The following is a 21516-nucleotide window of genomic DNA, read 5'->3' on the forward strand; positions in this document are numbered from 1 at the left end:
TTATCAACCAACGTAGCAAAGTCCTACAACTGCAAGATTGCCGTCTGCTTACGGATCTCACTCCTCAGACCCCTCTGAAACTTCCAAACTTTCTTTGCTTCATCAGGAACTACGAATGGAGCAAATCGAGACAGCTCCTGGAATTTGGCAGTGTATTGCTGCACTGTTAGCGATCCCTGCGTCAAGGTCATAAATTCTTCCATCTTTGCGTTTTTAACCGTGGCCGAAAAATATCGTTCAAAGAAGAGTTCTTTGAATTGGGCCCACGTCAACACTATTGGTATCGGTCGGTGCTCTTCCATTTGCTTTACCGACCCCCACCATCTCTCAGCCTCCCTTGCCAACTTAAACGTGGCGAAGGTGACTTTCTGCTTTTCGGTGCAGTTTAACACATCTAAGATCTTCTCAATCTCCTGGATCCAATTCTCAGCACGAACTGAATCTGCACTGCCCACAAAAGCAGAGGGTTTCAATCTGGTGAACTACTTAATGGAGCAACCCAACTCAGTTATAGGACGATCTTGCCCTCTATTCATACGCACTACCTCAGTCATAAGCTATTGTGCGAATTCACGTAACACACTAGTAGAGTCGTTACCAGCCTCGGGGCCGGCACCCTCACTACTACTGCCACCTATATTGGCAGTGATATCCTTGGATTCCATCCTGAAAACATTTAGGAGAATCCATTAGAAGGCAATAGCCTAAGCATCAACTAACACTATCATACTATAGACTCAGTTCCCTTAAATCCACATCCTGAATATCAATGTACTCCATTAATTTAACATCATCATTCTAACTCAAGTTCTGCCCTTCCACTTGGAAACAACACCATCAATAGATTGCCATGATTTTCTGAACCCTTCGAACGATCCAGAAAAATATAGAAGTCTGCCAATTGTTTTCGTCTCCAGGTATACAAAACAAAACTCAAGGTCATATCCATGTCCTATACTCTGGTATATTCTAGACTGTAACAACTAGAAACTTCTTAGTTTAGCACATATCCCTAACCAGACAGCATGAATCAAATCATACTTCCGACTGGCTACGGGCTCTGATACCAACTGTAACGACCCAGCCCTTTATACGGACCCAAGCGTCACTCATTCATACATAATACCTATACCTGTTCAACATATGGAAACAACCCGCCCTAAACAGGGACATACGGGTGTAAATCATACATAATTACGATGTAAATGTTGCGGAAAAACATAAACATCCATTGGGATTTCTACTAGACTTATACCAGAGTTTACTAATACATCCACACCATTTCTCATAAAGTCATAAAAAAAAAAGGCCGTACCAAATGCACAAGGCTCCCACTTTGAGTGGGGTCTAGGAGAGGTGGATGTCGGCAAGCCTTACCCCCATTTTTGGAGAGGCCGCTCCCAAGTCTCGAACCCGAGACCACTCGTATCGAGGCGGAGGCACTTGCTATTAAAATCCTCCAACAGGACTTTCATCTAGGTTTAATACAAGATTTAGATGTTTACGTAAGCTAACCAAAAACAATCTCTCCAGTCCTTTTAGCTATCAGGACCGACGTACTGATGGACCTGAAAACAAAGGTTGTATGATAGGGTGAGACACCTCTCAGTAAGAAAGAATGAGTTACAACAGTGTGTGACTGCATACATGCATATTTTCATTCAACATCTAGAATATAAATCAAATATTTTCAATACAGTAATGCATCAGGTATATCATTATTCATATTACAAAATTCTCACATCTGTCTTTCGACCATTTAATGATTTATCAGATGACTAACAGCAAAATATCCCTATAACCAGTTTTACCCCGTGGCCCGGGTTGTGCACTGATACTCGTCCAATGCCCTGTTCGTGCAGGCACTGTCGAGTACCTACTTACGATCCGACTGCCTCCATTGGCCCAATATCAGCCAATGGTTTCACCCTGTTAGCCGACCATCTTGGTACCCACATCGTTTAGTACGTGTGGTTGCACGTGTACATCTAGCTACAATATCGCGCCGTATCATATAACAGTAGTTTATTTCAACCCTGCAAAGAAAGTATTTTTCAACCCTCCCGGGACTCTCAAGCTGTGGTTTCGTGTATCATAAATTCAATTTATACAAATATGATAACCTGCGCAATTCCAGTATTTTTCAAAAATTCAAATAATAGCATTGGGTTCAAACCGGCGTCTTTCCACTCAGTTTACCCTCTTTGTTTACTGATTCAGCTCGGTGTACCACTGGCCTCCGTTTATCACATTCTCAGTATAACAAATTTGGAACTTCGTTCCCATATTCTATATCAATGGTATAGAAAATTCCATCCATTTCCATTTCAACATATATCACACAAGTTTGCTTTAAAAACCCGCTAAATGATAGAAATTCAATATACATAGTTTAATTGAATAAATAAAGGATTCGAGTCTCTCCTACTATAGTATAAACACAAATAAACAATATTTGTAAAATTTGAAGATCACATGTCGAAATCCTCGTTTTTACCAAAAACCATAAAATCATCAAACCGGCATTTCTACTCGGTAGAATTTCACAAATAAGCAGTTAAATCATACATAATAACATAAACTAGCTTTTTAGCTGTTTAGTTTTCCAAAATAGTTGTAATCAAATTCCCCTTACCTTATACTCGAAATGAAATTTCGTATGAAAACGGTCCAAATCGACAACCCGAGATCCCAAAAACCTAAAACCACTGAACATAACCTTACTATGTTTTCTACTGCTATCCAAATATCCAATCAAAATTAGGATCAGATTCCTACCTCGATTCTTGGGAAAATCCGAAACTCTCCGAAACGACAATCTGATCCACTAAAAGTATAGAATTTCCTCTTCTGATCCACGCAGTACCCTCCGTTTTTGGAAACGGACGACAAACGGCGAAGGATCTTAGAGAGAGAGAGAGAGAGAAAATGAGAGAGAGAGAATAAGAGAATTTATAGAATAAAACCTAACTTAGCCCTTAAGTAATCTAAATAAATATCTCCTCCAAGATATTTATATATAAATATCTCAAAATATCTTTTCCAAAATATCTCTTTATTTTTTTATTTTATTTTTTTATTATTTTTTTTTTCTCGAGGTCGGGTTACTACAGATGTACTCACATGTATGGTTTGGATTATTCTAACACATTCTCCCCAGTTACAAAACTTGCCTCGGTTCGCTTAATCATCTCTTAGCCATTGCCATTATTGGCCTTTGCATCAATTAAATGTAAAGAATACCTTCCTACATGATCTTCCCAAGAGGTCTACATGGAGTAACCACCCAAGTTTGTTGATTAAGGGGAGTAAGCATTGGTATCTCATCTAAAAAAAAAATTCTCATATGATTAGAGGCAATCTCTTAAAGCATGGTTTGTTGGATTCAATGCAATTGTGCTTATGTTTGGCCTTGAGCAATGTGCAATAGGCCACTTCGTATTTACTGATTATGTACATAGATGACATTGTGATTACTAGTAATGATGTACAAAATATTCACAGTCTAAAGCAATTTCTCTAGATAAAGTTTTAGACTAAAATCCTAGGTCTCTTAAACTACTTTTCGGGTATGGAATTAGCTATATCTCGTAGAAGGAGCACCTTATTAAAGAGAAAGCATGTTCTAGATCTTTTAGACAAGACTAGGCACTTGGGATTTAAACCTGCTCAAACACCTATAGATCGTTGCAGCAAAGTATTACAAAATTGGGGTGATTTGTTGGTTTGTCCAAAACAATATCGGAGACTCAGCTTTTAGAGGAGACTAGGCACTTGGGATTTGAACCCACTCAAACACCTACTACAAATCTTGACAGCAAATTATTAAGAAATGAGGGGTGATATGTTGGCTAGTCTAAGAAAATATCGGAAACTCATTGGGAAGTTAAACTACCTCACAATCCCACAATTACACGTCTTTCCTGCAAAAATTATTATGAGTTTGTTTCTTGATTCCTCGATGAGCCATTGAGATATTCTCATTTGCATTTTGCAACACCTCAAAGGCGCAATTGCAATAGGCCTCCTATACTAGGATCAGGATCCCACATGTAGTCAAGGTTACAAAGATGATGATTGGGCTAGGTCACCCACTATTAGGAGATTCAAAACCAAGTATGTGTTTGTTGGTGATAAACTAGAATCCTAGAAGAGTGAGAAACAAATTTTTGTGACCCAATCAAGTGCTAAGTTATAGTATAGGACCATGGTACACACTACAAGTAATTGGTTTGGCTAAAGAACATGCTAGAAGAACTTGATTTTCCACATGCTCAACCTATGGAGTTGGTGTGTGATAATCAAGTTGCTTCCGTATTGCCTCCAACTCAATCTTCCATTAGCATAAACACATTTGAAGTTGATAATGGATTTGTTCAAGTGAAACTTGTACAAGAGCTCATTGCAATCATTCATGTGAATATTGAGTTCCATCTTCCTAATGTATTGACTATAGCTCTTTTTTTGGGGGGGTTTTGTGGTGGGGGCGAGGGGGGGAATCAAGTCAAATCCAATGGTAACAAGCAAAGAACACATAGCTTAAGGGGGAGTCTTACTAATTACTAGTTATTTAGTTTCAATTAATTAATAGTACCGATGGGTGTTAGTAAGCATGAATCAACATGTGCATGATGATCATTGTAATGTATATGAGTCATGACACACATTATAAATAAAGAGGGAGATATATCTTGTGATTAGGTGTTCTAATTTACACAACACTTTTAAGGCTAGTTACTAAAATGCATTGCGTGTACCTTACCCAATGAAGAAGCAAAGCAACTGGTGAATGTAGCAGGATACACCTCCATTCATAATAGTCCTTCCAACTACTTAAATGCTTTGATTACGGAGATAGGGGCTCTGCACATTCATATGAAGTAACTTTCTAGAAACAGCAGTCAATTTGGGATAAAAGTAAGTTGGAAGCAAAAGATAATACCTTTACATAGGCACAAGTCACTCGAAAGATTCCAACCATCATTCAACTTGCTAGAAAAATTTTAAAAATAAAAATGAACCAAAGCAAAAGATATACCAACATAAGTTATTCAAATTGCAAGAGTAGTTCATGGCAAACCAATATCTTCATTGATTCAGTGACTCATTATTCATCTTCCACAGGGTTTAATCTTTTGGGTAAAAGGATGATAAAATTTGATGGGATTTCAAATACTCCTCCCTTCAATTCAGATGGTTTGGGCAACTAGGACACCCTGTGTTTTATTGCAAATTCACGCATGAATACGCATCATTAGAAGGACCAACTGAAGATGATATCTTCACTAACAATTGTTATAATTTGGGTATCAAAAAATAGAGAACGAAAACAAAACCAAAAAACAAGAAAAAAAACAAAAAAACAACAAACAAACAACAACAACAACAACCTTGAATGATGAAGAAATGGAACTACAGCCCTACAGCAGCACTCAGACATCCACATTCCCACTTGAACACCTGGTCTCCAGCTTTTCACACACCTGACACAAATGAAGCAAAGTAAGCAGAGCCCATCACTTCAGTCACCCAAAAAAAAACAAACAATCAAACAAAATAATATAAATGTCGAAAGCCCAGTGCACTATATACCATTCACATCGAGCTGCTTGCCACTCTACCTGAAGTGTAGCTTCCTCCGAAAACGTAAAGGGAAAATTATTCAAGACATCGTCCTTCTCCATCTGTTGTTCAAATCTTTCACACTCTTCCTTGTTGAATCAGTATCTCATCGCAGCTCTATCATACTTGCAAACATTTTATTAAAAAAAAAAAACCCGAGACAAGCCCCGTGTTAATTGGAATCCAAGTGTGAGAAGCTCCACAAGTTAGTAGTTATAGAAAATTTATAAAACAAAAAATTTAAAAGGGGATAGGGGAAATAAAATAAAAGCAAGAGGAAGAAACGGACAGTATTAGGAGAACCTGGTGAGAAACAGAACAGTAAGCAACGGCGCCGCAGCGTCTTGAGGACGGGCCCTTGCACGTCGTACCCCGCCCCTTCCCAGCGCACTCCATTGTCTCAAGTGATCTTCCTCGACAACGGTGAGATCAAAATTTCAAAATACACCCAGTGATGCCTGGCTCACGGACGGCGGACGCCATGGTTGCTGCGAAATTTTTCCTCTCTCTCTCCTTCTCTTTCCAATCAATAATGAAATCATATTCATCTCAAATACACTTCGAATAAATGGATAAATTACCATTTCAATCTTAATAAACTAGAATCCATCTTCATTTCATAAAATCAAATTTATTTTACAATAAAAAAATTTTAAAATAATAATTGTAATAATAATAAATAATATTTATTATTTTATATAATAAAAAGCCAAATACTAATAATTGCTATTTTAAAAATAATTATTTTATAAAAATAATAAAAAATAACAAATACAATAAAATAGTATTTATTAAAATAATAATAACAGCAAGAGAAATAATAATAAATAAATAAAGAAAAATTAATAATTATCTTGATTTTAAGGATAAGAAATAACAAAAATAAAAAATAAAAAATTATTATTATTTTGATTTTAAGGATAATAAATATATTAAAATAGTGAAATAGTAAAATAGTAATAAGAACAATAAAAATAATAATTATACTGATAATAATCACTATTATGAAAATATTAAAAAAATAATAATCAAATAAAAATAAATAATAATAAAACTAATTTTGTTATTATTAAAAAAAATAGTAACAATTAGTAATAATTACAGCAACAAAGTTAAAAAAATAATAACAACTAATAATAATTACAATGAAAATAATATTTATTATTGTAATATAATAATATCAACAAGAGCAACAATAATAAAAAAAAAGGCAAAAATAATAACAATTATTATTTTAAAGATAATAATTATTGTAAAAATCAAAAAAAATAAATAACTATAATAAATAATAATAATTGCACTAATAACAAGCACTATTATGGAAATAGGTAAATAATAATAAGAAAAAAACAACAAGGGATAATAATGATAATATTTATTTATATCATAACAATGAAAAATAATATTAAACTAATAAAAATCACTATTATAAAATTTTAAATATATATATAAATTAAATAATTATGTATAGGAATTTTTAATTAAAAAAATGACTATTTTCATTCTTGTAGCACCCCGAATTCAATGGGGCCCAAAGTATTACAAATCTATAAATAAATTAATTTCACAATCTCTGATACCATGATAATAACGACTCGAACCCAAAGTGGGGCATCGGGTACACCTGTCTATAACTCAATTTAAAACCATGCAGTGAAAAATATTTTAAACATTGAAACTATACCAGAGTTATAATACCACCATAATTACATATGTACTTCCAAGCATTCATACTACATCCCAAATAGACAAAAACATATCTATATACATATCAGTGTCTCACAAGCACTCACCCTAAATTATAACAACTAAAGCCCCCTCCCGAAGCTCGTTAAGATCGACTCCCTATATTTCCTTAAATGTGATAAAATTATTAATGTGAGACACCTCTCGGTAAGACGAAATAGGTTATTATTAGTGTATGACAGATGAGTTTTTACATAAGTAAAACATAACCATTAATTTAACTTTAACTGAAAAATGCATTTATATACCATAACTCACATCTATGCAATTTTAAATACATATTTTCTATTCAAACATACGTTAACTTAATAGATAATTATGTTTTCATAAATCTACTTACATATATATAATTTCCCTGATGAAACTATCATATAACATCATATATAATCCCCCTTGATCGGGGTGTGCGACCCGAATGCTGGACTTAACCATGGTTAGCCTACCAGGCTAAGTCAAAGTTATTATGTCTATAGTACGATTGTCCACCCAACTTGGTCCGGACCCAGTGGGTAATGTGCTATTGCAATACATCACTTAAAGGGTCAATTGATTGCCATCGGCCTACATTTTCTTGATAGTGTGGTTGCACTGCATGTAATACTAGTTACGGTACCGTATTCTGAATCATAACTAATTCATTAGGGTTTTGCTACCATATAATACATTTCATATAATAAAACTGTAACATGATATCATTTTCATAAGTTTGTATAAAATCTTACATGTTCATAATTCTGTATAAAATCTGTCATATCATATCTCTGTATAAAATTGTCATTTCATAACTTGACATAAGTCGTTTAAATTTGGCATAAAATTGTCTGAACTATCATTTCATTACCATATAAAAATCAACATATTTAATCATATACAATAATAATTATTCTCATGTCACACGATTTAATTGACAAATCATAATACAATAACTGTATGAGAAAAATATATTTTACTGAAAACAATGGTATAATTAATTTCACCTATTCAATTTAATTTCATTATATTCAAAGAAAACCCGATATACTCTAATCCCTGTCATTTAATTTAATTATAAATTATTCCCAATAATTTGATATAATCAAATCCCTGTAATTTAATTTAATTCTAAAATATTTTAAAAAAAATATGATATAATCAAATTCATGTGGTTTAATTTAATTCAAAAATATTTATAAAAATTTGATATAAAAAAATTCCTACAGTTTAATTTAACTCAGACATATTTTTAAAATAAATATGAACATGAATATAATTAATTCCACATACTCGATTTAAATCGGACATATTTTAATTAATATAAATTTAATTAAATTCATGTACTCAAATTTAATCAGGAACATTATTAAATAAACATGACATAATCTATTCTCCTAACCTTATCCCTGGAGTGGTGTCTATGATATCCCAACAACAAATTTACTCCGATTAAAGTGTTGAAAAGCGGAGTTAGGACTCGGATATGATGTTCGTTTTTCAATTTGATCGGAAAATAGCCAAGAATTTTAGAGAAAGAGAGAGAGCTTGATGAGAGAGAGAGAGAGTGTGTGTTTAAGGAGAGAGAGAGCATGCAATTTGGCTTGGGGGTGGGGAATTGGAAATCAAATTTCAATTTTAAGGTTCTAATATTATAATATTATATTATATTTGTAACGTCTCTCAATTTCTTAACATAAAATATCACATAATAAATAAAATGGTCAACCCGAACCCGTGGGTAGCGGGGACACTTGTCAAACACAGCGGAAAACCTAGCAGCAATAAACATAAAATCTCAAACATCCAATCATAAAACATAATTCTATAGCTTTCTATAACATCAAAATACTGTTATGATATACAACCACCAAAAGTCAAAATAACACTAGGATTAAATAACAAAAACTCCCGATCCTAGTTCAATGCTTACCCTTCTAGTAGGGAAGCTCCAATCACTCAATGGCGGCTCTAGCCCGCCAGTATCACTGGATTTCCAAAAAATCATTTAATGTTCGGGGGTGAGACACTTCTCAGTAAGGAAAAATAAACTAAATACAGCTGTGTGGCAACGTAAATATTTAATGCATTTATACGTATACAGTACATTTCACAATTCTATAAACATCATCATATCGTACTGGGTAAACATATATTTTCACATATGTTAATAAATCATAACATACATAAGATCATCTGTTATAACTGTAGTACTGAAAACAAACTCAAGATGAATAGCTAGCTGGAGTCATGTATTACCCCCCATGACGGATTGTGCAGCCCGAAGGCAGGACCCGACAATGGCTGGCCGACCACTGCCGAATCAAATATGTCTGTAAGTACGATGAGCCCGCCACACCCTGGTCCGGACTGCCAGGTGGACTTCCATACTCTACTGAAAGCCACATCGACTATCCATCTCTCATCCCCTCGTGGGATGGTTAGCACTAATCTGACGTAGATATCTAATCTACACATATAGCTACGGTACCGAGCCCCTGAACTGAACTAAACTAACATCCTGGTGGTGATAACATATAATACATGATCATATATATAACATCATTACGGCCTCGTGCCGAAAATATAGTAATTACGGCCTCGTGCAGAAAACATAAATACATGGCCTCGCGCCAATAACATAAATACGATCTCGTGCCGATAACATAAATATGGCCTCGTGCCGATAACATAAATATATGGCCTCGCGCCAATAACATAAATACGGTCTTGTACCGATAATATAAATATATGGTCTCGGGCCAAAATTTTTTCAAGTATATATATTCTGAAAATACATCATTTATCACATAATCGTCAAAACCATCACAACATAACTCATATTTTCATAATACCTGAAATCATGCTTTGTTCGTAAAATCTTTCACATCTTAATACATTTCACATAAAATAATATTCATGCCACACATGTGCTGTTAAAAGTCATACTTCATATTCTAAAATCGTGATTTTTCGGCACCTCATACATACATATATATTTTAATCATCATAACAGTATTTTCCTAATCGTACATTTCATTCGTAATACATAATATAACATATGCTTTTCTGGAAATAAATTTACTCATAATTAATAATAATTTGCATGAAAATTTATTATTTTAGTTTATTCCCTTACCTAACTACTGAGAAATTCGTTAGGACGCAAAATTTTACGCCTTTGGCGCTCGAAATTCAATTTCTGAAATTTACATTTTTCCCAAATTAATTAATTTATTTCTCCAAAAATAATACTCATCTAGCCTTTCCTATACTCCATATACCTCAAATTAATATTTAAACAATTATTTAACATTCCCACTTAATTTTTTAAGTTTTGCATGCGGGTCCCAAAATTACACCCACGGCGCTCACCCGGGCCCTTAATTCTAAAAATCCTATTTCAGTCATAGATGCTCAATATTTTAACATTTTTAAATTAATGCTAATTAATTAAAAATAAGCCCCTTAATAACCGCCGCACCCCAAATTTGGGGTTTTGGTCCGACACCCCCACGAGAATTCCGTCCCACTAGACTTGTAGAGAATCATCCCTAGATTCTCGTGGTGGCGTCCGTTCGTCAATTGAGCTTATATTTTGCAAGAAATTAAAGAAAAAAGGAAAAATGACTTACCCCAAGGAATACGCTTACGTCGCTCCTACCACCGATCCGCTTCTGTAGAAATGACGGTAGCAGCAAATGGAGTCCAGTGGTATCTTCAGATTTTTTATCGGACGAAAATCCATCACGAAATCGAGGAAAGAGGGAGAGCGAGAACGTGAGGGGAGAGAGAGAGATTGCAGGTTGCAGAGAAACAGAATAAAGAAAAGAAAAGAAAAGAAAGAAGAAGAAGAAGATAAACAGGGGGGGCATTTTGAATTTTAGATGCTTCTTGAAGGAAGCTTTAATTTTTTTTTTTTTTTTTTCTTATACATATATATATATATATATATATTATCATAACCTTTACATATATATATCTATATATATAATGTATATTATTGTATTATTATTTAATTAATAATAATAATTCATTTAATTAATAAAAATAAAAATTAATTATTATTTTTTAAAATTTTAATTTAATTAAAATTTTAAATTTCTTATTAATTAATTAGTTAATTATTATTTATTTATTTTTTTTTTTGAAATCATTTCACTAATCTTTTATATTTCTTTTTGGGGTTTTTACAATATTATATCATATCATATCGTATTATTTAATTAAAATTTTTTATTAATTAAATTTAATTTTTTTTAGGATCACTATAATTCTAATATAGAATCTATTGAAAAATACCAAATGTTGTAAAGAAATTGAAATTAAATTCTTAACAATCATTCAATGTTACTAATTAAATGCAATAATTGCATTTTAAAAGCAATTTCATTTTTTATTTTTATTTTTTATTACATAAGAACTCCAGCCACCCCGATCAATTTTATTCTTGATTATATTCCTCAGTAAGAGTTATTGTTTTCAAATTAAATAGTCTTTTCTATCAATGAATAATTGTAAAATTTAATAGATTTATTTTTTCTTAGCAAAAAAACACTTAATTTCATATATATTATATGTGCATGCTCCATGGCTCCTTATTTTTAAAAACTTTTTTAAAAGTTAAAAATTAAATGGTATAAGGTTATTTGTGGATAGTTTATAAAAATATTTTAGAATAATTATGAGTAGTTATAAAAAAAAAAACAAAAGATAGTCCAGTGCATAAAGCTCCCATGTATGCAAGGTCAAGAAAAGAGGGGACCATAATAAATTTATAGTATGCAGCTTACCTTAAAAATGATAATATAAATTTGTATTAAACTCTATTCAAATTTACATGTATCAAATTGAAGATATAAAATTTTAACTTTAATATATAATTGAACAAAATATTTTCTTTTTTTTGTGTACGTAGAATTAAACTAAAAAGAGGGTGAATATCACTTCTTCTAAAGAGGTTATGATATAATTTATGGAAAGTTACAATATTCAGCTATACTTAATAGCTAATTTTCTTTATATAATTTGAAGCATAAGTGAATTCATATTCTATAAGGAAAATGCATTTAGAATTTTTAAGAATATTTTATTTATTTACAATAACCTCTAAAAATACAGCACTTTCTTAATTTTAAACGTATTAAGTTAATCTATGGTATTTGGTTGTTTTTCATAATAAGCTCATAATTAATGCTTTTAATTTGTTAAATTTTATTATTTTTAATGATATTATTATTTTCTAATTAATAATAATATATTATGGTTGATTATAAAATATTAATGATGAATTATACTAGTTAAAAACGCTATCAATGAATAATACTATTACTAACATAAATTATTTATATACAATATTATTATGTATTAATACTTGAACTGCATTAAAATTTTATAAAAATTATCGCATCTAAAGTCCTTCCTTTTGCTCCCAACCAAGAATTCCTCGCTCCCCACCTGATCGGCCTAATTTGGACACGGTGGACTGGGCCGGGAAATTGCTCTTGCACAGCCCCTAAGCAAGCCCAATTAAGCTCAGTGTTAGGGTGTGACAATGTAATGGGGAAAATGGGGGAGTGAGATACTCTGCTATAATTGTATTCTTCAGGGATTTAGAATGAATATATGAATATCTGTGTTATCGTTTGTATGGTGATTCTCTTGTAGATGAATAATACAAGTAGTTCTTTTCATTGTGGTGTTTTGTTGCCTTGGATTATGATGTCTCTGATTGTCATAGTCTTATTCGGTGTATAAGAATATATTGCTCATGTGAAATCCTATTGTTCCTTGTTTTCCTTGAGTATTGAGACTCACCTGGTGCTCGTGCTTGCAGGCTTGAACGTGTGAGAGTTGGCTGACTTGTCGAGGGAGAGCTCTCAACGAATGCTACACGGCCCTTATTTGAGTCCCATTTTAGGGTCCGTGACACTCAGCACTCTCCAATAATGTCTTGCGGGTCCCAGAGCCTGAGCCACACTGCAGCCGTCCACGTCGGCGCGTCGCAGTCCAAAAATGCAACAATCCTCCATGCAAATATCTCAGCAAAAAATATCTGCACGCATACAGCGGAAAGGTCGGCCTAACACGTTTCACGATGAACAGAAAGTTCCGGAAGCTTCCTGAACGCCGTCCCCTGCCCCAAATGAACAGTAGCATAGAGATATTTTCCTCTAGCTCTTTTTACCGTTTCTAGAAAATCTGTAGTAGCTTCCAGTAACCGCCATTCCCCCCTCCCCTCCTTTAAATATAATCATCTCTCTATTTCTCTCTCGTTCAGAACTCCGCTGCCGGAATCAATCCTCTGATAAACTGGACTATTTCTCTTTTTCTGCGTGAGAAGCAGTAGCGGGTTTGTGGCTTGCGGGTGAAGAAGAAGAAGAAGAAGAAGAAGAAGAAGAAGAGGGAGGATGGACATGAGCCAAACGGCGCTGTCTTATTACAGCGTGCTCGGTGTTGATATGAACTCATCTGAAGAAGATATACGCAGGGCGTATCGGAAGCTTGCTATGGTGTGTGTTCTTTCTGTGATCTTTCTTTGGGTGCTGGGATGAGGTTTTTTAATGTGATTTGAGACTGTTTTTGTGATTTATGTAGAGTTTGGGTAGCATTTTGGAAGGGAACTATGTATTGATTGATGAACTTCTGATTGATTTTCTTGATTTCTTGTCGTTTTGATTGTTGGTGCAATGGGCAACGGCTTTTGGTGGTGCTGAAATTGGTTGTTTGCGACGTTCTTGTTAGTTTTGATGTATTTCTCATGTTAATTTAGGTGATTGAATCTGGGTAATTTTTTATTATCGTTGTTTATTTTGTGGTGGCAGCAATGGCATCCTGACCGCTGGACGAGAACTCCTTCTCTGTTGGGTGAGGCCAAGCGTAAATTCCAACAAATTCAAGAAGCTTATTCAGGTAATAGATCATCTCAATGTTTCTTTCAACAAGAAATTCTTGGGAAGGAGAAAAAAAAAAAAAAAAGAGACCGACTTTTTATTTTTGTAAGTTGCATAAAGTTTGTTTACTGTTTATTGAAACAGTACTTTCAGACCAGAGGAAGAGAACTATGTATGATGCAGGCTTATACGACCCTGATGACGAAGAGGACGAGGTGGGTATTATGGATGCAATAAACATTATGCGTGGATTAGCTTTTCACGTGTTAGCAATAATTTGGAAATTATCTGTGTTTCAGGGCTTCTCTGATTTTCTACAGGAAATGCTCTCTCTTATGGCTGAGGTTAGGAGAGAGGTACGCATTCATTAAGAGTCTTCTTCTGATTCGTCTGTGTTTCTTGCTTGAAATTATGTGATTTCTATTGAGATGTTGGCCTTGTAAATTTGTTTTTAATTAACAAGAAATCAGCATAATCTACTATTTCCCTTGAATTAGTGTGCCCATTCAAATTTGATTGTGCTCCACCTTGCTTGAAATAGACTGGGCAGGAAGAAATGAACGCCAAAAAGTAACACCAGAATTGTTGAAAAAAGAATGGTTGTTCATAAGGGCTACCGTTGCCCTGTAGCTTCCATTACGTTCATAGTCTATAGTTTTCTCTAATGTTGGTGTTAGGAAAGGAATAGGAGGTGATGGTGAAATAACAATAGTCTTTGATAATCCTCTCCCTTGTTCAAAGCCACTCTTTTTTTTTTGGGTAAAAGAGGGCACACCTCCTAACTTTATTAGAAAACCCCTCACTTATAGCGTAGGAAAACCGTGGTTACAATTTTGAGACTTTGAGACAACACAAGCAAATTCCAAGACCCTAAAACTAACTTAACTAACATAAACCAAACCAAAAAATCAAACACCAGCAACCAAAAAATTAAGAAACTAAATCACTAAAAGTGTAATAACACAAAATATCATGAGTGTAAAGAAGGAAAACCCAACAAGTCCAATCGAATCATTCCCCTGACTTGCTGAGGAAGATCATCTTGACAACTATATGATCGAGAAATACCAGATTCACCCTGTTTAGCAAAGAAATTTGCATTTTTATTCGCCTCCCTGTAAACATGTTTCACTTTGAACTGTATGCTTCTTAATGCTAGCATAAGATCTTCTCACAATTCTCATAAGTTCCAAACCGAGCACTTCCCAAAATTTATCCACTGAACCAACAAAGCAGAGTCACATGCAATCTTCACTTGATCAAAATCCGAAATCTTTGCACAAATTATTTCCTAAAATTATCGCCTTCAATTCAGCTATGTTATTTGTTCCATAACCCAGTAATGAGGAAAAAACTGCTTTAAATAAACTTTTTTCATCTCTTATCACGCCTCTATCACCACAATTTCCTGGGTTACCTCTATAGCTCCCATCCACATTCAACTTAACCCAACCTATCTTAGGTTTACACCATTTGACTACACAAGGAAGATGAACCCTCACATTTTTTACTTGAATATCCAAAGCACGAGGACTGCAATATCCGTGCAAGAAGCAGGTGCACATTTATTTAACTTGTCTAAAATGGATCTCAGCCAATATTTAATATCAAACACACAGTTCAAAGCCACTCTTAAGTAGAATAATCAATAACAAAATATTGCAATCGATTACAAATGAAATCAACATTATAAAATCAGCAGAGGGCACCAAGATTTACTTGGAAAAGCTTCTAGTGTGAAGGGAAAAACATAGTACTGAAGTCTGCTTCTTTTTCTCCACTATGCCAAGATAATGGGATTATAATGAGTATTCCCTAGTTGAAGTAGAGGTATACAGCCACAATAATCATCAAGAATAATAAGTTCTTGGTACACAATACAATATAAGTTATCACCAATGGGGAAGATTCAAGAGAGTGATAAAATGTATAGAAGTTGCACCATAAAATAAGGTTTGCTGTTCAAGCATCGTAAAACAACTCAAGAGAGGTCCAAAACACAATCACATAGTCCAAAATGAAGGACAAGTCATGATACATTGTCGAAACAAAATTTAAAAGTCAAATTACCCTAGAAATCACCAAGAAGGTGGCTGTGAACCTCCTTTCAGCCAAGTATATTCAGCAAGCTTTTTACTCTCATTCTCACTCTTCTTGGTGTTAAGAGGCTTGAAAATTGGAGCACTTTCCATATTGTACTCTTAAGACTTTCTTGTGCTTGGAGAACTAAGTTCTCCTTAATCCAATCCAATTGAGCATATAAAATAACAGAATAGAAGAACTCAAGACAGAGATGAGAGTAAAGGCACTTCTATTGCTCACTTTGCTCGGATGATTATGAATGAGGTTCATACCCCTTTTTATACCACTTCATCTCAGAAAATGGTGAAGGTTATTTTGTTTGACAATTTACAATGAGCACCTGGGGTACTCTGTCAAATTACTTACATCATCCATACTACAATTCTCTAGATCCTTTATCAAGTAGCATGTAAAGACTGCAGGAAAACTACTTGGACATTATGCATCCACTTAGCACTTTGTAAGGGATGTGTTCAATCTATTCTTCCCTGCCTATTATGTCAATATCCTCACTATAGTATTTATGAAACTTGGCTATCTTGTTCTTGAATTGAATAAATTCTTTATGTTTCCCAACTTGCTTCACGATGTGGTTATCTCTTCCATTTCACCAAGTACTCCATATAACTTTTTACCATCCCCTATTCTAGGAGTACCTGATGATCAAGTAGTTATGGAAGTAGGAGCTCTCTATGAAAACCTTGAGCAAGGCCCTTCATACCTCTTTATCAACCCCTTGTGCAACTTCAATGCTCGAGATTGGTGAGGAATGTTGGGCTTTTGTGGAGCCTAGTTGTGTCTTAATTTGGATGACGACTTGACCTCTGTTTAATTAGAGATTTCTATCCTAAGGCTTAGTCCAAAATTTTTGGAGCCCATTCGGAACGGAACCCTAGGCGCAACATATAAAAAGGGTGCTTTTGGGTGATTAGGGTTAGAGTGGTTGTATCCGCGAGAGAGAGCGAGAGCGAGAGAATTGTATCGCCACACTCTCTGTGCTTTCTTCCTGATAGTATTGAAATCCCTGCAACTCCGTGGACGTAGGCTAAATTGCCGAACCACGTAAATATTGTCTTGTGCGTGTGATTGAATTTTTCTTTGGCGTTATTCTTTCTCCATTTGTTTCTCACAGGTTTCGGGAATTTGTTCATATATTCCTAACAAGGAAGGCAATTCACCAAGACGAGGTCTCCTTGATATTCCATGTGCTATCATTTCTTATATCCACTTAATCTTCTTGGCGGCTTGGTCAAGAATGGTTTGGCAATGTTGGTTTGCTTGTGTGAACCTTTTGAAAAGTAGTATGCTGTTGGACTCCCTGTACATCCTATAGAAATGTTGGTGGATGCTAACAATTGTTGTTTCGTGGCTAGCTCAAAAGGGCTTCGATGTGTGAACTTGCTTCTTTGTAAATTGTAGGAGAATTGAGCTATGTGAAGTAATTTCACTGAATCCTTTTTGTTAGAAGTCATATGATGCCTTAAGTGTAGCTTTAGTAAAGCATTCACCTTCTTAGTTTGGCAAATAGAGGTGTGGGAGTAAGAATATTCTTGTTGCTCACTTGGGCAGTTATAAAGAAGGTCCGTAATCCTATTTATTCTACTAAACCTCCTCAATCAACGTAAATTTATTTGATCCTGCAATTTAAAGATCATACAATGTACAGACGGCATCTAGAGTACTCCATGGAACCATCTACATCCTCCATAAATATGTGTGTACTTTTGTACTCAGCATGTAGAAGACTCTAGAGGAGAACCACGTAGATATTCCAATAATGCCACAGTGGACGTCACCTTATGGCAATGAGGTGGCAGGTTGTGACACAAAGTCATGCATAAACCAATGCTGCAAGTAAGCTTTTGCTTCCTGAAGAATTAACTTTGCTTCTCCAAAGGTGACTTCTCTTCCAAAGCAAATTGCAACTATGCTACTAAACAAATTTCCATTGCATAGTTTTTTAACTAAGAGGGTGATCATAAATATCATCTTCCCCTTGGGTATAGACTATAGACCATGACATCCAAGGGGAGCACTCCAAGTATACATGGACCGCCATCCACCATCTGTCCTCCACCTAAGACGAAACCCAAAATGTGGGACCTGAGGCCCTCCTCCATTAGGTTACTAGATGAGCTAGTGAGTGAGCTACATATCTTAAGACATTGTTCTATAATCGTCATGGCAAATAATGTTATCTCATGCTCATTCTACCAGGGTGTTATGTGCATGCATTGCTTACATTCAACTGTTTAAAAGGGAATGGTGTTTTATCTCATCAGCTTGGGATTGGCTTCTTTGCCAGCAGTCAACCATTTTTAAACAGAATCTGTTTTGTTTTCTTTCATGACTGCTCAAGTGGAATTTGCTAATGGCCTCTGTAAGAGGGATGATATTGATAGGGTCTGCCTCAGCAGACAATAATGGTTTATTTTGGCCAACCATAACAATTACTAAGCTTAAACATCTTCTGTTGTTTTAGTGACCATTTGAGAACTGAGGAGACCACAGGGTATCGGTACCAAGCGCAAAGGGGATCTACATTTATGGTGCATTTGGTTCAGGGGATTTTCTAAAATTATTGGTCTGTTTAGCTTAGCCGTGACATTTGCCAGCCCGAATCTCTGTTATACCTTTTGTTTGGGTTGAGTGCAATTTTCTAGCAGTTGCATTACCTTGGGTCCCAAGGTAAGTTTCTGGCTAGAAGTATTTCTTTCAGAGGGGAGTATCCAATCATAAAATTTGATTGTGAACGGCCATTTTAGTTGCCTTTATAAATAGTTTGGCTACAATGTTTGGGTTTCAATCTCTGCAATACTGAATTTCTGTTACATTTTGGTGAGATTGCAGGCTGTTGCTGCGACTGTTCAACTAAGACTCATTCATGGCAAGTGAATTTTGGGCATTGAATTCGGGTTTTTGTGGATTTGAGCGAATTCAAAACACGCTATTACATTTTATCCAAATCCACCCAAATTCAAATTCAAAATCTGAATCCAAGCTCTAAATTCAAATGCATGGTTATCATTCTGCATTTAATATTAGAAATTTCCTCCTGCTTTTACGTTTTTCTGCCCCCCTGCCCTTGTATGCTTATGTGCCCATCAGACATTGAGAAACTGCTTTTTCTGGCTTTGTTTTTACCTGAACAGGATAAGAGTTACAGCACGGAGGAGTTGCAGGGGATGTTGATGGAGATGATGGCGCAGGGATACGACACCCCGCAGTGGCTCTGCGGGTCTGCAATGGTGGATGACCCTGGAAAATCAAAGACAGCTATGTGGGACAGGAAAACGAATTCAATGACCGACAGAGGTTCCCCTTTTCGTGTATCAGGGTTGGAGATGTATGGAGCAAGTGGGTATTATTACAGTTAAAACTTTTGTTTTAGTTTTGTTTGGAATGACCAGTGATGAATGGAGAGTGTGAATACCACGGGTGAAAACCCTTTCATCACCCTTCAAAGCTCTCTGAATTTTGGCTGCTGCTGCTAGTTTTGGGATGCACTGAATTGCTGATGGTGATGAGCCAGGCGCCAATTGTTTGATTGATGCTAACGGTTGGTGGAAAATTGAAAATGATCCGTACTTTGATTTTCAAATAATGCACTCTATATTTGTGTTGGCAATGTATACTTGGGCTATGCGCATTAATCAAATTTTTCTTTTAATTTACTCTCCATTATAATCGAATCGATTGAATTATATTTCTTAATTGAATTATATCTGATCGAACTGAGTTTTTGGTTAATTTAGTTAATGGAATTTAATCAAATTAAATTATTTCTTAATTGAATTATATCTGATCGAACTGAGTTTTTGGTTAATTTAGTTAATGGAATTTAATCAAATTAAATTATAATTAATTATGAAAAAAATATATTTGTATTATTTGTATCTTTTCAAAATTTAACTTAATAATTTATATTTAATTATTACTTTATTACTTAATTAATTAATTACGAAATTTGGGAATTTTATGGATTTAAAGAATTATGGGGACTTAAATTATATAGTTTATATTTAATTATTAATTAATTATATAATTTGGTTAAATTGATTAATTGAAAATTACTTTTTTCATAATCAAATAAAAAATTGTATTTAAAAATTAATTGAACTGAATCAATAGGTTGGTCACCCCTATTCCGTTGCAATGAAATCAAATTTATTATTTTATTTCTTTTTTACTCATTTCATCCACAATCGATGTATCACATTTATATGATCCCTTTCATCCAGAATTTTTAAACTTTCAGTGAAAGTTTTTTTTGTTTTTTTAAAATCAAATTTTAAGGAAAATGAATGTCTTTTACCTGAAAATAAAAGGAGAGAAGGTAAGGAATGGAAAGAAATAAACACTTAATAATTGTATATATAAATGCATGAAGTTTTAAAAAATAATATTAAAATTTAAATTTTGACAAAGCCATTTGAATATCAATGTTAATATGATTTTTGAAAGAATCAAAATTAAGTAATACAAAATTTTAAACTGCATCACAATTTAAATCAAAGAGAGTTAAAAAGAAAAAAATTAGTCTCGAATTTTCATGTAATTTACTTAAAAAAATATTGAATCATTCATTTTTTTTATCATTATTTTATAATTATTATTTTTTAAATAAGGAGGGCGGTACCTTCATTTAATTATTTGATATGTCCTCACTTTTAGCAGAATAATACTGTGATTACAATACAAGTATCAGGAGATTACAGATAAAAAAAAAATTAAAGGCCTCTAAAAAACAGTACCAACAACCAACCAAAATAAGATTACAAATTCAAATAAAGTTAAATAAGAAACAAATTTAAACAGACTTATCAAAAATAAAAATAATAAAATTAAATTAAATTAAAAAATCAAAAATCTAAACTTGCCAAATAAAAAACGAGAGGTTGAACTAATGAAGAAAAGAAGTGATTCCCAACTTATCCATTCAAATGATACCTTTCAAAGAATATGGTAAAAGATGTTTTTCATAAATGACATTATTTTCCATTTTTTTTTTTTAACGAGAAAATCAACCGTACTATTATCTGTCTTATATTGATGGATCATCATGAATCATTCATTTTAATTTGTTATTTTGTCTTTTAAAAAATTAAACATAAAACCTAACCAAACGGTTTCACCATTATTGCAATCAAATTGCTTAATTGTCCTCACCAAAAATTTGATCCAACCCCATGGCCGGTCTGTT

General features: G+C 34.0%; 1 protein-coding gene and 1 long non-coding RNA gene across 14 annotated transcripts in view; one reads left to right on the forward strand and one right to left on the reverse strand.

Moving 5' to 3' along the window:
• The window catches only part of LOC131144127 (uncharacterized), a 46169-nt gene extending 39981 nt beyond the window's left edge, over positions 1-6188 (reverse strand). For 3 of the 13 annotated variants that reach the window (XR_009133708.1, XR_009133703.1, XR_009133704.1), the window contains exons 1-4: positions 5926-6167; positions 5622-5747; positions 5391-5483; positions 4763-5216 (exon numbers count right to left, since the gene is read on the reverse strand). This is a non-coding gene — a long non-coding RNA (uncharacterized LOC131144127). Of the gene's footprint in view, positions 1-4757; positions 5484-5592; positions 5748-5925 lie in introns of all 13 variants that reach the window. The other 10 variants (XR_009133707.1, XR_009133705.1, XR_009133712.1 and 7 more) reach the window with 8 other exon arrangements.
• Positions 6189-13417: 7229 nt separating this feature from the next.
• LOC131144128 (uncharacterized) lies at positions 13418-20027 on the forward strand. The gene is made up of 5 exons (XM_058092537.1): positions 13418-13850; positions 14163-14250; positions 14376-14446; positions 14531-14587; positions 19466-20027. The coding sequence occupies exons 1-5, from the start codon at positions 13749-13751 to the stop codon at positions 19688-19690; spliced, it is 543 nt and encodes a 180-aa protein (XP_057948520.1). The 5' UTR covers positions 13418-13748; the 3' UTR covers positions 19691-20027.
• The last annotated feature ends 1489 nt before the right edge of the window (positions 20028-21516 follow it).

This window comes from Malania oleifera, chromosome 12 (assembly GCF_029873635.1).
Source record: "Malania oleifera isolate guangnan ecotype guangnan chromosome 12, ASM2987363v1, whole genome shotgun sequence".
Lineage (NCBI taxonomy): Eukaryota > Viridiplantae > Streptophyta > Magnoliopsida > Santalales > Ximeniaceae > Malania > Malania oleifera.

Coding starts and splice junctions, on each gene's coding strand:
- LOC131144128 (XM_058092537.1), top strand. CDS start 13,749: ATGGACATGAGCCAAACGGCGCTGTCTTATTACAGCGTGCTCGGTGTT. Junction 13,851..14,162: donor CGTATCGGAAGCTTGCTATG/GTGTGTGTTCTT, acceptor TTGTGGTGGCAG/CAATGGCATCCTGACCGCTG. Junction 14,447..14,530: donor CTGATGACGAAGAGGACGAG/GTGGGTATTATG, acceptor TCTGTGTTTCAG/GGCTTCTCTGATTTTCTACA.